At 32.9% G+C, this 20,595-nt stretch overlaps 1 protein-coding gene across 4 annotated transcripts in view; it reads left to right on the top strand.

The window, feature by feature from the left end:
* The window catches only part of LOC129913031 (acetylcholinesterase), a 44,445-nt gene that overhangs the window by 4,558 nt on the left and 19,292 nt on the right, over positions 1-20,595 (top strand). For all 4 annotated transcript variants that reach the window (XM_055991375.1, XM_055991372.1, XM_055991373.1 and 1 more), the window contains 7 exons: positions 716-1,488; positions 3,730-3,868; positions 4,292-4,813; positions 4,871-5,078; positions 6,183-6,325; positions 6,501-6,653; positions 12,613-12,776. In XM_055991375.1, coding sequence (XP_055847350.1) covers positions 1,190-1,488; positions 3,730-3,868; positions 4,292-4,813; positions 4,871-5,078; positions 6,183-6,325; positions 6,501-6,653; positions 12,613-12,776 — 1,628 coding nt within the window. In that variant the 5' untranslated portion in view covers positions 716-1,189. The remainder of the gene's footprint in view (positions 1-715; positions 1,489-3,729; positions 3,869-4,291; positions 4,814-4,870; positions 5,079-6,182; positions 6,326-6,500; positions 6,654-12,612; positions 12,777-20,595) is intronic.

Here is a 20,595-nt window from a genome sequence, read left to right as displayed (position 1 = left end):
AAACTTGTATCTGATTTAGAAATGAAATATATTCATAGTATCAAGTTTGGCGTTGACAAACCCAAATTATCGTAAAAAACCACCCCAAACATTTTTTTTTGTCAAATATTTTTTTTAATTAACGAAACATTGGCAATTGGCATACAGAAATTGATGAAACTGATATAGTTCAGAAAATGTGTTTGAGTTATTGATATAAAACATTTCTTTTCAAAAATTATAAAAAGAACCCAAATTTCGTTATTTTTGTAGGCAATTTGCAAATCTGAGATTCGAGAACATTCTCAAATTTTAACTTCAAGTGCATTTTTTTCGTCCGTTGCATGTATTTGAAAAAATAATATATAAAAAATAGAACATAAATATTCGCTTTTAAACAAATGACGGTCAAATCACCGCTTACGTCTAAAAGACCAAGTCCGAATATGAACATCATGCAGAGTTTAAAGTAAATCTTACGATGATTCTTAGTGATGGATATTTAAACCTTTAGGTTACAAAAACATCTCCTTAAAAGTTTAGAAAAATTAAAAATAAAACCAGTTTTGGTAGAATTTGATCTAATTATGTAGGTATAAGTGATTAATGTGGAAAAAATGTCCTGGGAGAGAAAGATATCAAATTTTGCTTTTTTTTTTAAAATATGTTCTTTATAAAATTTAGTATACCATACACAACACATAGTTAATAAAACTTTTTTTTCTTTTTTTTTCAGGCAATTCCGCGTGCAATTAATTAGTGCAGCAAGAAAGCGACCAGAAAACAAGGCAGAATATATTCAAAATACGGGCTCAACACTTAAAGAATGTAGTACCACGAAATATAACTTAATTGAGTGTCCTTTTTATTTTTTTGTGCAATTGAACTTTATTGAATTTAACCCTTATTCCTAATATATACGATCCAAGCATTATCCAGCCGAACCTTTTTCACCCGTGGATATATACCAAACAACAACCATAAATAAGTAGAACTCGTAAATTTTTTTCACAGTTTAAACCATGTGATGGATTTGTTGTGAGTGCATGTAAATGAGTATCAATTATTAAGAGTATTTGCTTTTTAGTGCTACAAAAGTGTACAAATCTACCCAAGAACTACATAATATCGTAAAATTCGAGGCTAGTGATCGGTAAGATCGGTTTTTTTTTGGTCTAGTAAATTTGTTTGTAGGTAGAAAAGCATATACATGCGATCAATTATGGCGGCGAAAAGTAAAGTATTTACGAGCGGCTTTCTGCTGATTGTATTATTATTAAGAATTTGTTCGGTAAATTGTGTTATTGATCGTCTGGTAGTTCAAACTACGAGTGGGCCTGTACGGGGAAGATCTATAATGGTGCAAGGGCGAGAAGTACACGTTTATACTGGCATACCATACGCAAAGTCACCCGTAGAAGACCTCCGATTTCGAAAACCCGTGCCCTCGGAACCTTGGCATGGAGTGTTAGATGCCACAAGATTACCAGCAACATGTGTTCAGGAGCGGTGAGTCTTTAAATTTGTGATACATAAAATGGTAATACTAATCCACTTGCAATAAAAGAAAAATATTTATGAATGTTGAAGAGTAAGACAAGAAAGCTTGTCCGTGATAATGATTGTTTATCAGGGAGAATTCTGTTTTTTAAAACTGATATGTAACCAGAAGATTCAGCAAACGAGAATGTGAAAAAGATGCAGCGAACGAAAATGTGAAAAAATGTGTGAGGTTTTGTCAGAACGGTCGCAACGAATGTGACTTGTGTATAAATATGGTTATAAACTTTATTCATTGTAAATTAAAACAATACAGGTTACCAGGAAAGTTTTTCGCGAGTTTTGAAAATTTGTGACCTTTTAAATTTCAATGTGCTTCTTTTGAATTCGAACTGTGCTACTAAGTATCTTGTTGATTCGTGTGCTTCCATATTGGAAAAATGACGTCCTTATGACGATTTTTTTTGCCAAATTGCTCCAACTTAACAATACAAATTTAAATACAAAATTGAGCTAAAAATTTTCCTACAGCTTATGTTTTTTCCATTATTTCTTATAAAATGAATAGGTTTTGGTTACGAGCACTGCAAAGCTTACAGTATTGGCCAAAAGTTTTGAAAACATCCAAAAAAAGATGCCAAACTTTAAAAGGCGGATATTTAAATATGAGACATGTGCATATTGCATTCTATCTTCGAATTACTACTTTTACCAATGAAAAATGCAAATAATGCATCTTATAGTCCGATTGAATGAACATTAGTCTTCGGACAATTAAATCCGTCTTCTCCTCAATTCCAATAAAAAAATGCAAAAAAAAAAAACACGTATACGCCACAGTGCACGTGAAAAACATGCTAATAGGGTAAATTACAACTTTGGCCTAGATACGAAAACATTCAAATCGAAATTGAACAACACTTGCACTCAATAACTAAACAAAATCTTCATCTTTTTTGTCGTCAGAGTTTATAAATTAACAGAAAATCAAACATACTTCTTCAGCCTCGAAAATTCTGGGAAAGTTTTAGTAATAAAACATTTATAACTATTTTATTTTGTATGCCTTCAATTTAATTTCAGCTTTCAAATGATCGTAGTTTGTCTTTTGGTAGGTAATAGCTCTGTTCTCAAATCTGTTTCACCAATTAATTAATCAAATAGTGAAGGAATCAAAGCAAATTACTTCTGTACCAGGCCGAACAGGTCCGATTTTGATGATACTTTTAGTTATAGATAAACTTCTGGCTTTTAAAATATGTATATTCTACCACTCTAGGTATTTTCCGTTATTTTAAAATTTTTGAAAAAAAAACGGCAACAACGACAGCTTTTAGCCCATAGAGGTTAAAGTATGTTAATTACCGAGGTTTAAAAAAAAAGATCATCAGATCATCAATTGTGTTGCGTAAAAAGGATGAATCTGCGCAATAAGAGCCAATCTCCAATGTAATAATGTGAGAGATTGCCACTTTTTGCGCAATTATATCTAGTATATTGACCCTTTTTGCGCAAAACCATTGGCACTTAAAAAGATAGAAAGGTAAGATTGAAGGTGTATCAAATTCAGAAACTTAGTATGTGGATTTATCTCGAAGAAAATTGGTAAACACTTATTAGGTTTACAAAATGCTTTAGTTCACTTGTAAGTCATTAAAACTAGCTAGAAGAGAATTGAAATCGGCAGCATGAATACAAATACATCAGGATCTTTCCTTATTTTAACAATCACCGATTCGAAAAAATGGCATTTTCCTCAAAGATACTGCTAACAAATTGTATATGAGGCCTGTTTCACAGCTAAAAACATTGATTTGTACATCCTCCTGCAGCTCTCGAAGCATATTTTAGAATATTTGCAACATTTAACCATTTAAAGTATTTCCCGAGGTTCAAGAGACTCAACTACTGGTTTCAATATTTTAAAAAATTGTAGATGTTAATAATGAGGGATTGTAAGATTTTAAGACTTTATATAAAGAACATAATATTGTTATCAATATATTACTTCATATTTAAACTCATGAAAACTCATTATGTATACCCCCCTTTTCTTGGATCTTACTTACTGACCTCTCTCTTATGTCCATCTTAATTCAGTGTTCCTTTCGTACTTTTTTAATTTCCACAAATTTTACTATGTACCTACATTATAATTCATGATAAATTTTTGTATATTTTTAGATATCGCTTGCAATTTAATTAAAAAAATATAGTTAGTAACGGCAAATTATTCTATTTTTATTTCAGATATGAGTACTTTCCTGGATTTTCTGGAGAGGAAATTTGGAATCCAAACACAAACGTGTCAGAAGACTGTTTGTACATAAATGTGTGGGCACCAGCAAAAGCTAGAATTCGCCATGGCCGAGGTACCAACGGTGCCGAGGTAAATACATAATTGTTTAAAATTGTTCCAAACCAAAGTGTAATTACAAAAAAATGATTATACATACAGTCCGTAACACTTGGATACCCTCAATTATAGTTCACTTTTAAATCATTGGGTCATTTTTATAGCTCTTTTCTATAGAAAATAAATTAAGTAAGTCTAAATTTTCTTTGAATAAGAAAAACCCAAAAAAGTTAAAGCTTATGAAAGAACTATGAATATGGCCCATTATTTTGTATTTTCTGTTGAGATCAAATGTAATTGCAAAAGCTGTCTTAAAAACTACGAAAAAATTTTTAACCGTGTAATTGAATTTCGAAAATAAAGAATGCCAAATACTTAAGAATTTCAAATAATAAATATAACATCTGTTTTTATGAAGATGACCTTAAAACTAACGTTAAACAATTACTTTTCCAGCATGCAAGCAAACCTGATGAACACAACCAAAATCACCAGAATTTTAGTGGGCTGCCCATGCTTATCTGGATATATGGCGGTGGTTTTATGACAGGCTCAGCTACACTCGATATATACAATGCTGACATAATGTCTGCCGTCGGAAATGTTATTGTGGCATCCTTCCAATACCGAGTTGGAGCTTTTGGATTTTTACATCTAGCACCAGAAATGCCTGGCTATGAAGAAGAAGCTCCTGGTAATGTTGGCCTCTGGGATCAGGCGCTTGCTATCCGATGGTTGAAAGATAACGCCAAAGTCTTTGGTGGCAATCCAGATTGGCTAACACTCTTCGGTGAATCAGCTGGATCAAGTTCAGTAAATGCGCAGCTTATGTCACCGGTGACAAAGGGCATTGTTAAAAGAGGTATGATGCAATCGGGTACAATGAATGCTCCTTGGAGTCACATGAGCTCCGAGAAAGCTGTTGAAATAGGAAAGTCTTTGATAAACGATTGTAACTGCAACGTTTCTATGTTGGCGGTAAATTTTCAATGCCAATTAAATTTTTATGGTGTTTAAATAAAAAGTATTTTTTAGGAATCACCATTAACTGTTATGGCCTGCATGAGGGCTGTTGATGCTAAAACAATTTCTGTCCAACAATGGAATTCATATTCGGGAATTTTGAGTTTTCCCTCAGCCCCAACTGTAGATGGAGCATTTTTACCAGCCGATCCAATGACATTACTTAAAACTGCTAACTTGGAAGGGTATGACATTATGATGGGCAATGTTCGGGATGAAGGTAAGTCTATTTTTTTAATGGAACAATGCAATTTTCGTAATAAAATACCTTTATTTAGCCAAATGTATCGATTGCAGGTAACATATAAACTTAAAAAAAAGGTACAAGAGAACACAGAGAGAATTATTTATTTTTTAGTATGATGAATTGAATATATTTTTTGATCAACCATTAAATTTGGTAATTCATTATCTACATTGCCAGATGCACATTTTTGTGTTGATGTGATAAAGGTCGGTAGATGCCATCTTGTGGGAAGGTTGATAGTATGAAGATAAATTCATTAAAATCAATATATTTTTTTAATTCAAAAATAAAGCCTTGTCCATTAATTTGATAAAAATGTTTATCTTTTTATTATATAAATAATACTCAACGTTTTCCAAATTCTTGTTTCGTGATTCTTCTTTATTATATTAATTTAATCTTTATCGTAGGCCAGAGGTCATACATAGTTTTATATTAATATTACTTTTTCGTTGACATTTCAAGTGTAGTTACACTCTTCTTCAAGACTCTAGGAATTAAAATATGTAGTTCTAAAAATGCTAATATGTATCAAATAAATACCTATCCTTAACGTTTTCAATCTTAAGACTGGATTGATATCTTGCTATGGTTCTTTTTCGTTTTAAATGTACCGAAATTCAAAAAATTGACACGAAAAAGACGTTTTAAATCATCGATTTTCAAAATATTAAAAAAAATTAAGTAAATTACAAAATTATTATAACTAATAAATATAAAATATATTTTTAATTAACAATAATTAATAAATGAGTGAAATTGATTACATAACTAGGTTTGAGATAAAAGTGTTTTCTGACAAAATACAAGAACGGTTATAACGCTCGTAAAGTCAAGAAATTCGGGTCAAAACTAATGAAATAAAAAACTAATTTAAAAATATTAAACAGTAAAGGGTCAAGTACGGCACGCCAGTATTAATACTACAAGTTTCCGTAAACCAACTGTTATGAGAAACTCTAAGTATTCTTCATATCCAAGAAGATTGTATTAATATTAAAATAATTTTTATTTTGTTATGTAAGAAATACTACAGATTTTTTTAAACTGTTTTCTATTTTACGCTCATGTTTTCAGGAACATACTTTCTGCTATATGATTTCATTGACTACTTTGATAAAGATGACGCTACAAACCTACCCCGAGACAAATATTTAGAGATAATGAATACAATATTCAGTAAAGTCACGGAACAGGAAAGGGAGGCGATTATTTTTCAGGTACATAAATACAAAAGTGTATTATAACATGTATTATAAATGTGTACAATAAAATATAAATTGAAGTATGTACATTTAACTTTATTTGGACTGCAAATATATGCGGAAATCTTTTGCGATGCATTCTTTTCCGATAATGTTTATATTTGTTTTTGTTTTGTATTTGTATTTTTAGTACACAAGCTGGGATGGTGGAAATCAAGGATTTCAAAACCAGCATCAGATTGGACGAGCTGTTGGCGACCATTTCTTTACTTGCCCTACAAATGAGTATGCACAAGCCTTGGCTGAGCGAGGTGCATCAGTACATTATTACTTCTTTACACATGTGAGTTATTTACAACATACAATACAGTGACTTAAAGCTTTGTTTTGACTTCAGCTGCAATGGTTTCACAAAATCTAGGAGTTGAAAATATTTTGTAGTTTACAAAATAGATTGTTGTAGAATTCGTTAGGTGACTACTTAAAAAAAAAATAGTATAAAAAAGATTTTAACTTCAATTAAAGGGTTATAATTATTATCTTATATCGACTTGTAAGTCCGAAAAAATTTATTTTTTTGTGAATTTTTGAGAAAAGGCTTTTTTTTTTAAATAAATACATAGAATACAAAATGTATGTTCAATATACGCTCATATAGCGAATTAAATTTGTATTGCGAATGTATTTATACAAAAATATTCCGTTCCGTTGTTCGTGCAGTAGATCTCCTATAGGACCTCCACAAAAAGGTATTTGGCTATAACGAAGATATGTTTCATCCAAATTATCGAAATAAAAAAAAAAAAATGAAAAGATATGTAGATGAAAAAATTTTTTTAAGATAGATGAATACACGTTATGATTGATGGAATATTCAATATGGTGGCTTCCTGAAGGAAAAAAAAAGTTTTGAAGGAATTTAAGTGGCTTAAAAAATTGAAAAGTTGAAATTTAAGAAAATCGTATAAGAATTTGAAGCGGATTGGCCCAGACGTTTCGGACAAATTTTCCTCACAGTCCATGAAAACTTTGTTTCGTTTTCCCGTTTAAAGTTTTGGGAACCATTTAAGCTAAGTTAAAACGTCTTATTTCTTCCTAATAGGTTAGGTTAGGTTAGGTAGATATGGCTGTCAGGAAAACAACTGACACACTTAGACCATTTATTGGTCCGTTGTGATACCATGATTTTGTGAGGAAATTCCTCACTAATTAAACCAGTTGGAGCTTTTAATAAAGCGGTGAAGGTTGAAGATGTCAGTATTGATTAGTTCACTGGTATCTTCTAAGAAATATTTTTCCAGGTATTTTTTACGTCTACTGGAAAGGGCAGGACATGAGCAGAGAAGATGTTGGATTGTTTCTTCTTCTTCCTCATCAAGGCAACTTCTACAGAAGTCGTTAGAGATTACGCCAAGTCTTATGGCGTGTCTACCTATGAGACAGTGTCCTGTTAAGACACCTATTACAGAGCTGATATGCAATCTGCTTAGAGACAACAAATTTTTTGAACGTTTTGGATCTAGCCTAGGCCAGATCTGCTTGGTCGTTTGGCAAGTTATAATGTTTGACCATCGTATGTTTGTTGCCTCTATAGCTTCTTGCTTCAGCATGAGTTTGCACGTTGCGATTGGTATACCAATATTTGCCTTATTGGGTAAAATTGGTATTAGAGTTCCATTTCTGGCGAGTTCGTCTGCTTCACAGTTTCCCAGAATATCTCTGTGACCCGGCACCCAGAAAAGGTGAATGTTAAACTGTTCTGACATCTCCATGAGAGATGATCGACAGTCGCGGGCAGTAACGGAGTTTGTGGAAACCGAAGCTAACGATTTAAGGGCGGCCTGGCTATCAGAGAAGATGCGGATATCCGATGTAGATATCACGTTTTCTTTGAGCCAAGTCAGTACTTCTTTAATCGCCATTATTTCCGCTTGGAACACGCTGCAGTGATTAGGGAGACGGAAGGAGAGACTAACATTAAGTCTATCGGAGTAAACCCCGCCACCCACTCCGTCATTGGTTTTAGAACCATCTGTGTAGAAATGAATTGAATCATCTCTTAGAAACTCGGCATTGTCCCATTCTGATCTATTTGGGATGGTGACTTCATAATTATTGCCGAAAACCAATTGTGGGGTGGTGTAGTCGGAGTGACTGTGGATTGATCCGAATGAGTTCAGAATATTTGTGTGGCCAATAGAGTTATTGGTCCATTGAGAGATGGCTTGGAGTCGAATAGCAGTGCTCGCGGCCACCTGCTAATAACCCTTTAACTAATCTAAACATCAGCTTTTTGATAGATTTAGAACAAAAATTAATTTTTTGTATTTACCAATGAAAAACCCAATAAATAAAAGGCTTCCTAATAACCCTTTAACTGATCTTAACATCAGCTTTTTGATAGATTTAGAACAAAAATTAATTTTTTGTATTTACCAATGAAAAACCCAATAAGGCTAAAAAAGCAAATTTTGTCACTGTTTATCATGCCTTTGATTGATGTCATTGAAAATAGTCCAATAAATGAAGCTAAAAAAAAGGGGGTTACCCTACAAAAGGTCCGGTAGTTCTAAATTTTTGATATGTTGTTAGGTATGGTTAGTAGATAAAAAAACCAAATTTCCACAACCACGCCCCCTCCGCCCCCTTCAGCATCACCGAAAAACCATAGAAATCTGGCACTTTTTTCACTTTTATGCCCATAACTTTCTTCTGGTGCATTTTATTGAAAAAAAGTTGTTGGTAGACTTGTAGAAAACATAATTTCCTACGAAAATGACCTTGGTAGTATGTTTATACACCCAAAAACAACGAAGTTATGAAGCTTTCAAAAACATATAAAATTTTGGATTTTGCAATATTTTCAGTTTCTTGTCACTTAACAGTGCTATAACTCTTTAACAATTGACTTTTACGCAAAAGTCTCTATAATCAATCTTACAGGCAATTTAATTACCTAAAATAAAATGTACACTACTTTGATTTTGTGAATCAAATAACCGAGTTAGGGCTAAAATAGTAAAAAAGTATTTTTGATAGTTTTCGACACTTTTTGAATTATTCATTAAATGAAGGATTTGTATCCCACAAAAGGTCGGGTGGTTCTTATTTTATATTTAATCAGGTTTTAATGGTAGATTGAAAAATAGCCACGCCCCCTCCGCCCCCTTAACCATACTCCAAAAACCAATTCTGCATTTTTTCAGTTTTATGTCCATAGTTTCCTTCTGGTCATTTAAATGTGCAAAATTGTAGAACACAAAATTTTCTACAACTTGCACATCCAATATCCACCAAACTAAGAATTTTTCAAAAAAGTTACAATTTCCGATTTTTTTTATTTTCAGTTTCTTACCTGTTTACAGCGCTATAACTTCCTAATTTTTAATTTTTAGCCAAAAATCCTTTTGAAGGGAATTCATTTTCATGAATACAACTTTTATCTTTCGATAAGAACCAGGTAATAGTAAGTATTTTTATTTAATAAAAGTCATATTTCTTAATAACCTAGTTTAATATCTCATGCGCTTATAAAGTGGTGGGATATGAGTGGACGAAGGTAAAAGAATTGGGTTATGAGGGGCAGGGGTAGCAGGTGGGGAAATATAGGAGTAATAGGTGGAGTTGAAGATGGTGAATTATGAGAAAAGTTGGCTTTGTTGAATTTTTCTTCAAATTGATCGATGATATCTGATCTTCTTCGTCGTCATCTTCATACAAAATTCATGTGGACGATTTTGACAGGATTGTCCACAACAAAACTTACAGAATGTGGAACATTTAAGTCCCTCTTTCATGCATCTGCCAGCTCCCATGCATCTAGACACATACATAGGTATTTGCATGACAAAGCTTTCATCAATTTTTGGGGAGCGAATCTTGCACAGTTTTAATGGGTTGCAATACGTGGCATCCTCTCGTCCAGCCCCATTCCAGAGGATTTTTCTCAATACCCATCCACGCCATGATCTGGTGATAAGTCCGGAGGAAATGAAAGTGTGCCGCATCTGTTGTAGGCGGTAGTTTGCACAAATTAGATTTTTCTTGAACTGCTCATAAATTTGAAATATCGAAGAGAGCTTAGAGATATACCACTGTCCTCTCCATATAAAGCCAACAAGATATGTTTTTCCGCCTCCGATATTTTCTGAACTCTGGCATTTAGGTCCTTAACTTCACTGCAGCTTCAAGTGCAGAGGGGTTTTTGAAACATTTTGCAAAATTTGTTTTTTTCCGAAACCAAAGATGTTTGAGGTGGTGTCACATTCCCTTATGGCATGAATGAGTAATACGTTCTCCATAGAATTGAATGTGAAAAATGAGAATTCATCAGATAAATTGATCCCCCCAGGTTTTCGAAGGTACACGTTCTGGGCCTTAGGTATAGAAAGTCGATGTCTTCCTCAAAAATCTTTGAAGCTCTATGGTACCTCCTTTAGATACTAATTCTGGCGCAACTGGAAGAAAGCATCCGTACGTTTGAGTTGAATCAGGGGTGGTTGTGGTTGCATGATAGTAGAAACTTCAAGTAGCTGCACCTCGTGGTGACTTGATGAAAAGCCAAGGGATGTAATCATTTCAATGAGAAGCTTAGGACCTTCCTATACATATACACTTATTCCTGTTAGAAGGGGGGAAAGGAAGGATCGGGGACGAGCAGCAGCTATAACAGTATTACAGTTTAAAAAAATAGAGGAGGGTACTCATCTGTATTGTAAACTTTAGACCGAATGACTTCCAAAACTGTGCCTGCAGCTGCTTTGACTACTCTCAACCTTTTAACCTTCTCTATACTTCTTAGGCAAACAGGATTTGACTGTTCTATTATCAATTTTATAATCACCCGTATTGTGATTTACAACTGTCAATCGATTGTTGATAAATACTGAAATTTGGGATTTTTAAACCAAAATTATAGGAAAACTGGTCAACTGGAATTTTGTAATTAGATTTCTTTATAACGACTAGGACCATTCTCTGCTCTCAAAACTTTTTTTAATTAAGTAGTAAGATATTAAATTTTAATTTGTATCAACTATCGATTGATAGTTGTATATTAAGGTGGTCCTTATTTTACTCTTTTTCGAAAATTGAGTGCGACGCCCCCAAGATTGGTTCCAAATCAGGAAAAAAATACACTATTTTTTTCAAATTTTTATCTCTGACCCTTCCGGGGCGATATTCTGTGTCCAGTGTTGGGTAAATGGCGGATTTTTGATATAAACTTCCTAATGAAATATGGTCAGGAAGGGTTAGGAATAAAAATTTGAAAAAATTAGGGCTTTTTTTTTTCCTGATTTGGAACCATTCTAGGGGGCGTCCCCAATTTTTTGTTCCTAAGGACCACCTTATTCTATGTAGCAATAAGGCTGAACCTCCTTCAATCGTACTTGTCAACTCATCAACTCATGTATGAAACTTCATAAAACTGAAAAAATGCAGAATTGGTTTTTGGAGTATGGTTAAGGGGGCGGAGGGGGCGTGGCTATTTTTCAATCTACCATCAAAACCTGATTAAATATAAAATAAGAACCACCCGACCTTTTGTGGGATACAAATCCTTCATTTAATGAATAATTCAAAAAGTGTCGAAAACTATCAAAAATACTTTTTTACTATTTTAGCCCTAACTCGGTTATTTGATTCACAAAATCAAAGTAGTGTACATTTTATTTTAGGTAATTAAATTGCCTGTAAGATTGATTATAGAGACTTTTGCGTAAAAGTCAATTGTTAAAGAGTTATAGCACTGTTAAGTGACAAGAAACTGAAAATATTGCAAAATCCAAAATTTTATATGTTTTTGAAAGCTTCATAACTTCGTTGTTTTTGGGTGTATAAACATACTACCAAGGTCATTTTCGTAGGAAATTATGTTTTCTACAAGTCTACCAACAACTTTTTTTCAATAAAATGCACCAGAAGAAAGTTATGGGCATAAAAGTGAAAAAAGTGCCAGATTTCTATGGTTTTTCGGTGATGCTGAAGGGGGCGGAGGGGGCGTGGTTGTGGAAATTTGGTTTTTTTATCTACTAACCATACCTAACAACATATCAAAAAATTAGAACTACCGGACCTTTTGTAGGGTAAAACTCCTTTATTTACTGGACTAAAAGGGCAATGAGCGATACAAGCAAGTGGCACTTGCCACTTCATAATTATTTTAACTCTGATTGTATTTATTTATGCACTCTGAACTTGAGTCTGAGTGTGTTAATAATTTTCTTTCTTAAGAAATCAAAATTAAACGATTTCCCCCAGATGCCTTCAAGTTTTAAATAAAAAGAGTATTTTTATTTCAGAGAACCAGCACTTCATTGTGGGGCGAATGGATGGGCGTTTTGCATGGAGATGAAATTGAATACTTTTTCGGTCAGCCATTAAACCAATCGCTACAATACAGACAAGTGGAACGCGATTTAGGAAAACGGATGTTGAATTCAGTTATTGAATTTGCAAAAAGCGGGTAAGTTTAGCTAAAATAGTTCTTTTTTAGTGTTTTTGCTATTAAATAACATACCTTATATAAAAATAACTAAGCTACTGAAAATCATTAACAAATATATGGTTGTTTTAATAATTTTTAAACTGAAAAAAAAAAACTGTAAAAGGCTACGCATAGTTGCATATGCAAACTTGCAAGGCCTTGCACCAATTTTAAGATCCGTGAGGTATTTATGAAACAAAATACTATAAAATTGTATATCTAGCTATTCATTTCTAGAGGCTTCATCATTGATACACGCTGAATCATGTCATTATGTATATAATCTATAATAATATCTTAGAGAACCTCTTATATTGCTGTGTCCGGGAATACAGCAGAGTTGTAGAATACAGTTAGTGTAGCAAAAGATTTCCGTTTTTTCTGCCTTGAGTCTTTAGGTAACTCACGTTACATAATTTTGGTAACTCATGTTACCTGCGATTTGTGGTTGCAAAATGAATAGATGCATTTCCACTAAAGTCATTTTAAAATCGATTATTATGTAACGATGCTTGTTTAAATGTTAATTTATTTTTTTTTCATTTGAAAGATACTCTTCTAACTGGAGCAGATATGTAAATCTTTAAGCCACCACTAATCCCTAAATGTAATTTTTTTTAACCTGCCGATTGCCCAAAGTTAGCCCAGGATAGCCCATTTATTTTTTGCGTTAGCCCACCCTTAGTTCCAAGATTATCACGAGCTTAATTTTTTTTTACCTCAAAACCACAAAAATTATTTTTTTTTTTCAGTTTAAAAATTTGATTTTCCACTGTGGTTCGTTTGCTCAACGTTAGCCTAGGTAAAAGCCAAATATTTTTTATCTAATCCCCACCATTTTTTCAAAAGATAAAAAAAAAACCTTTTTTCATTTCAGAAACCACAAAAATTATTTTTTTTCCTGTGAAAATATTGTTAGTTTAAAACCGTGGTTTGTTTTCCCAAGGTAAGCCCAGTATAACGTAAATTTTATTTTCGCTATCCTATCCCCTACTTAGGGTATGCTCACGAAAAAAATGATGGATCTAGTGGATTTACTTTTTACAAATTATAAATTTAAAAAAGGTCACTGTGGCGTATGCGTACTATTTTTTTTTTCTTAAACAATTAATGAAACTAGTTGGCATTTGTTACTAAAATAGGAATATCGAAAATAAATGGTCGTTTAGACTGGGCTGGGAACCACAGTGATAAATAAGCGACTTTCACACTGAAAAAAATAATTATTTTTTGTGGTTTTTGAGGTGAAGAAAATTAAATTCGTTGCAATTTTAGAAGTAAGGACGGGCTAGCGAAAAAAAAATGTGGGCTATTTTTGACTAACCTTAGGCAATCAAACCAGGCAGATTTAAAAAAAATAGCATTTGGGGTGCCAACTTTAACTTCTCATAGCCTCATTGGGCCATGAATTTCTGAAAATCGAAACTTTTAGAAAGAACAATGAAGAATTAAGAATGAAATGGAAAAGAAATTTTAAAATACGTTTTCAATTTTTACTTTGAAGCGAATCAAAATTTATGGTGTCATGCGTTTATTTGGTATTTAGAAGGCTTTATATCTAGTTTCAACGTCAAATCGCGCGATTTTTGTACGATTGTCTTATACCTATTTTATAAATTTTTTAAAATATACAAAACCGATCATGTTGCATGAGTCTAATCCATGCATATTCCTTACACGAATGCTAAAAATTTATTTGTTTAAACATCAAAATATCAATGTTCCATTAGATCTCATTTTACAGATTCAGATATTTCTTAGCTCTGAATCACGGAAGGGCTTACCTACAAAATTCATCCATAAGATATCACTTTAAATCCTTCCGAACTGCGGAAGAGTTTTCATACACACAACTTAAACTAACCATTTAAACCCTTCCCCAATTCTGATCTATTGAAGTTCTGAATAGTAGAAGGGTTTCCTTTCCATGTACGCTACAGCGTAGCTGCTGTCATGTGCGACTGAAGCAAAAATTGCAATTTGGTTCATTGGTATGTAAGTCTGATCTCTTGAATTGTTAATCGTGCTGTCTTTGTGTCATGTGTTTTGTATTGCACTAGCTTTTGGATGTTATTGTTGATTTTATATGTTCAATTTCTTGAAATCTGTTTTCAATTTATGGTAGGTAGAAGATTATGTGTATTGTTTGATGTGAATTTTGTACCTGAAGGGTTTTACTATTTATTATTGTTTTTATTTTTAGTTTCTCTTCTCATTATTCTTTTTTCACTTATGTCAGTCAACAGGGAAAGATTTGGAAAAGAATTGTGACGTCAGCAAAGTTTGGATGTATTATTGGATAGGGGTTTATTCTAAGTATAAATTTCAGTCCGCCATTTTGGAAAACGCTCAATATCTTGAAAACAACTTGTTGGACAGAAAATTTGCAGTATCTTTTAATATTTTTTTTTCTAGGTACATTATTTTTTTATTAGATTCATCATTTCAGGATAATAGTTGCAGGGAAACAGCTGAAAATGACATAGCTTTCTGAATGTGTAACTCTCATAAGAAAATGATGTCTGAGAGAAATCAAAAAGAAAATATGTATCCAATCAGGCAGGTACTGCTTATTTTTCGTGCAACAAGTCATTCTCGACATTCGAGATATTAAAAGTTATGTATTTTTTTAAATGGTGGGCACCCCACAATACCAATTGTCAAGCTGTGTAATTTGCTGACGTCTTAAAATTTTTCAAATTTGATTTCTCATTAGCTGAACAATTATTACTACGCACTTGACCCAGTAAGAATAAGACAAACAAAAAAGTGAAAAAAAAGGAAAACAAATCGAACATGCTGATATTTGGTGTTTACATACCTATAGGTTGGTATTGATGTGGTTTGTCGTCTAGGAAAGATCCTTTAATCCTTATCCGCTATCTAGTTATGTTGGAGGTCAAAGGTATCAAAAACAAATTTTTGTTGGACTATATGACCCCTCTGAAATCTCTCGTAGTTATTGGTCTTTATACAATCAGAGAATTCTAATTAGAATACAATTATTTGTATCTCACTCTTTCGTATTAATGTTATGAAATTATTGTCGTTTTCGATTGGAAACACTCAAGGATTCACTCATTCTGAAATCCAATGAAACAGTTTAAATCGCTTCCACTCAATTCATTTTTTTTTTTTGTGTTTGTGTGTTTTTCTTTCAAATTTCAAATGTCAAATAATTCATATTAAATTATTTTTCTTTCAAAAAAAATCTTTAAAATTGTTCAAAAACGTTAATGCTCAAGAAATTAATGGTAAAGTTGGCTTCCAAAATATTTTAAGTAAATTTGAAAATTAATTAAAAAATTTATTTCGGAAATCAATAATTTATTTCAAAAAATAAAAAAAAAACATTGATTGAGTGATTAATTTGACTTTCAAATATTCATGTGTTAGTGCTTTTTGAGTGAATTCCGATTTTAAATCGAGAAGAGAATTTCTCTTCTGAGAAGCGTTCTGTCTGTCAGTTTTGTGCGAATAAAACACTTTCAGAAGGCTTCTGAATGATTCCGGACTCTTCCGGAGAGCCAATCGAAAACGCCATATATTAATTATAAATGAATTGACGTTTGTGAATTGTACAAACAATTTTGTTTTTTTGTTACGAAGAAAAAAAAATTACGTATACGCCATAGTGACCAATTTCATACTTTTTCTAAACCCAAACTTTCACACTTTTCAGGAAGACAATAATTTAAAGCCAAGAAAAACAAAAACAAAAATAATAAACACACTTAATATTATGAGGCACTCTGTCATGCGAACGGAATTCGAAATTCTTGTTGGGAATTCTCAAATTCGGTTTCGTTCAAATATTTTCGGATCTGCCTTATTTTTTGAACCACATTAATTCCAACATAAAGAAAACACACAAACTGAGCCATTACCAAAAAAAAAAAAAAATAATAATACAAAAATAAACTTTTTCCGGAATAAAAACAAACAACAACAAAAGTTGTCATAAGATTTGGATTGGATACAAAAGTTATTACATATAATTATAGCTTTTTTATCGTTCTTTTATTTATTTGGGCTAGTCTTAATTTATCTGGGCTACTTATTCATTCAAATTTTTATAAAGGAGGATACCCAAAAATGTGTGGGTTAAAAAATGTGGCTTACGGCCATCAATCGTAGACAACGAATATGATTTTCTTTTCTAAAAACCATCCCAGGAACTTGCTTCGATGATTTTTAATTTTATATTATTAAGTCTTATGGCCATTTGCCAAATCGAAACTTAAAAAAAAATATGTTGAACATATACTCTTATTCTCTACTTTTTCCCCTGCGTAAACTGTCACATAAGGATGTATGTTGAACTTAAATGCTTAAGTTTCGATTCAGCAAACGGCTCTTATATAAGTTTTTTGTTTTAGTTTAAGTTTAACAAGATCCAAGATCCATAAAAAAATACCCATAACCTTGGTTTATTTTGGTAAGAACTTTTTACTGAAACGAAACTTAAATATTTTACTTGAACATAAGCTCTCTACTTTTTTCACTGCGTAAACTGTCGCAAAAGGTCTTATGTAGGACTTAAGTTTCGTTTGAGCGAACCCCTCTTAATGACTGCTTGCTTGATTTTGCATGGCAGACAAAAGACCCATATCAGTATTGTGTATCATTCTATTGGAAAAGAAAGGGGGCTGGTTAAAGTGATCAGGAAATAAAATATGTAGCATATCAAATGGTTAAATCAAATGCGTAGAGCGTTCTTTACTTTGATATAGTTTATAGTTGTTATATACATAGTATAAACCAAGCAAGTAAGTACTCGTTGTTCGTAAACAATACTCGACTCGTTTGGTTCTCTGATTTCAATTCAAATTGAATTCAGTTTAGTTTTAGGTATAAACTTATAATTTTCTTCTGGGGCACTATTGCCAACCACATCATTATTTTGGGGTAATTCTCGATTTTTTAACTTTTTAAACTAATGTTTATAAAATAACACTGTCCATTTTTACAAAAACAAAAAAAAAAACACTTCGAAATTTGAAATTAAAATTCAATATATCAAGTTCCGGGGATTGTCTCCAAAGGGAAAAATGTTACTTCTTCTTCCTTTACTCTGTTATCAGGGGCGTATACAGGTTTGCTTCTTGGGGGGGGTCATGCCAATTTTTTTTACTTGCTCTATATAGGGCAAGTATTGGTTTCGTGTCGAAAAAAAAAATTGAGGTTTTAATCAAAACCAACATTACGATGATGGAGAATTCCAAAAAAGTGGGTCTCGCAATTCCGTCCGTGCGTCTGTACGTCTCACATAGGGGTATTTGCCAATTTTACGCGGACAAAATTATTTTTCAGGTTTATCTTCATCAACAAGGTAAAAGCTTGTATTTAGTACTGGAATAAAGTGTTTTAAGTGTTGATTTCAATGAAAACATTTTTCTTCCTAAACCACTTTTGATCAAACAAAAAAGTGTCAAGAATGGATCCCAATGGTTTGTTAAAGCGCTTATAAATGGAGTTCTATTATTGGTATCGCCAAGATAAAGGTCTTAAAATTAAGGAAAAATCATAAGGATTCAGGTTTTGTAACTCAAGAAGTTGAATCTTTAAAAGAAACTTAAAATATGGATGCTGAATACAAGGTAACCATTTTTCAAAACCTAAAATCTTTAAGAAGGGCAAATGTGTCGAAGTTGCACTTAGTTGCACATTTTTTTTACAGATTCAATTAGATGAGAGTTTAACCTTTAGAAAACATTAAATTTTATCACACAATAATGTGAAATTGTATAACTTATCTCCTTAACAACACAGAAATTAAGTTTTGTTATGATTAATTTATATTAAGATTCAACATATCACTTTTTTATTTATAAAGTAATACAACATTTAGATACAACATCTAGTAGACAGTTTCGTATCTCCTTATCAATATTCCATAAAAACTTTTGTCTACATCCACTTCAAAAAAAAAGTACTTACTTAAGCACAGTCGCAAAATTACAAAAAAAAATTAATTTTATCTTTGGGCTGAAAACTTTGAACTCTAGACCGCTGCTGTTAGTCACCTGAAAGGATAACCAATTTTAAAACTATAAGAAAATGCTAAGCAAGTTATCTGCTTTTAGTAGGATGTTGATTTTTTACGTTTGGATCAGTTTAAAATTTCGTGTTTTGTCCGTCTAAATTGACTAAATACCCCTATGTGCGTCTGTGCGTCTGTGCGGTTGTGCGTCCATCTGTACACATTTCCACAGCCTAAACGGGTGGATGGATTTTCTTCAAATTTGGTATAGATGATTTTTATGAAATTCTGAAAGTTGGTTTTTTTTTGTTTTTTTATATCTCGTTTAGAACGTATACCTCCCATACAAAAAAATACGATATTACGAATTTCTCGAAAACGGCTCTAACGATTTTGATTAAACTTTGTATACGTAATATTTAAAGCAGTGGCAATAAAACTGCATTTTTATTTTTTCTCAAAAAAGTCAAATAACAAAAAAAAATTTTTTCATTCAACATAATTTTGCCCTAAATGTCGGCTCTTCCCCAATATCAATTTTTTTTTTTAAATTTAGATCCAGCTTTTAAAATCTACAAGTAGACTAACATAAAAGTGCTTTGAGCTGCAAGAGCAAGTACGTGCGACCCCAGTCGTGCATTTTATTTCAAAAGTTTTGATAGCAGGCATAAACCTGAAAATGGGCTTTTTGAATTATTAAACATTAAAATTTGTGCGTCTTGCATTTCGAATCGAAAAGTTCCGAATGTAGTTCTAAAAGTAACCAAACAAAAACGTTAAAAATGGCTCCTTAGGACACACGGTTTACCGAAAAAGCACCCACACTAACCGATATCTTCATGCTGACTCCCACCACCACCCAGCAAATTTGAGTTCCGTCGTTTCCACACTTTTTCAACGTGCTCATAGAATTTGTGACAGCGACCATCTCAGCACAGAACTTTTGTTGTTGGACAAAGTCCTAGAAGCGAATGGCTATAGTAAAAAACAAAGATCGTGGAAGCCATTTTCTTCACAGGAAATGAAAGAGAACCAACTCGACAAAAAAGCTTTCCTGCCTTATGTTAAAGGTGTAACTGATAGAGTGGGAAAAATCTTAAAGAGATATGGTGTAAAATCCATATTTTTACCACCAAAAAAGGTGATAAACTACCTAAAATCACCAAAGGATCAATTTCCCCTTGAAACACCAGGAGTATATGCAGTACCATGCAGCTGTGGTGCTTCATATGTAGGACAGACGCAGAGAAGTATTGCTACACGCCTAAAAGAGCACATTAGCGCTGTTAGCAAAAAACAAAGGGAAAAGTCTGCCATATGTGAGCATATACTGGATCATCCAGATGAACACCACTGGATCCATTTCGATCAAGCTAAGGTTCTAGCAAAAGAGGCTCATTATATACCGCGCCTGGTTCGTGAAGCGATCGAAATAAAACGACACCAAAATTTCAACCGTGACGACAGTTTTTAAGCTATCTCGTACGTGGGACCCCTTAATAAACTCGTCACGATCTATCCAATTGCCGCTTCACACCAACAGTGATATAGTGAGTACGGTTTGCTCCCAACTACAACAAAACACGGAACCCCCTACGCCCCGTTACAACTTGCGTAGCCAAAATCGCATATAACATCTCGCTGGCAGTTTCCCGGTGACCACGCTCATTGTAATTTGAAGCGAAACGTTCGGGGTGAGTACTGAATTGAACTCACTTTATATTTATGTATATAAAACGCGGTTAATCCGAAAACCCTAATAATGTCATGTTATGAGATTCGTTCAAGTTTAGCGTTAAGCCTTAAAGCCTAGAA

The sequence above is a fragment of the Episyrphus balteatus genome, chromosome 3 (assembly GCF_945859705.1).
Source record: "Episyrphus balteatus chromosome 3, idEpiBalt1.1, whole genome shotgun sequence".
NCBI lineage: Eukaryota > Metazoa > Arthropoda > Insecta > Diptera > Syrphidae > Episyrphus > Episyrphus balteatus.
The sequence above is the reverse complement of the archived record's forward strand: the minus strand, read 5'-3'. Positions and strand labels throughout refer to the sequence as shown.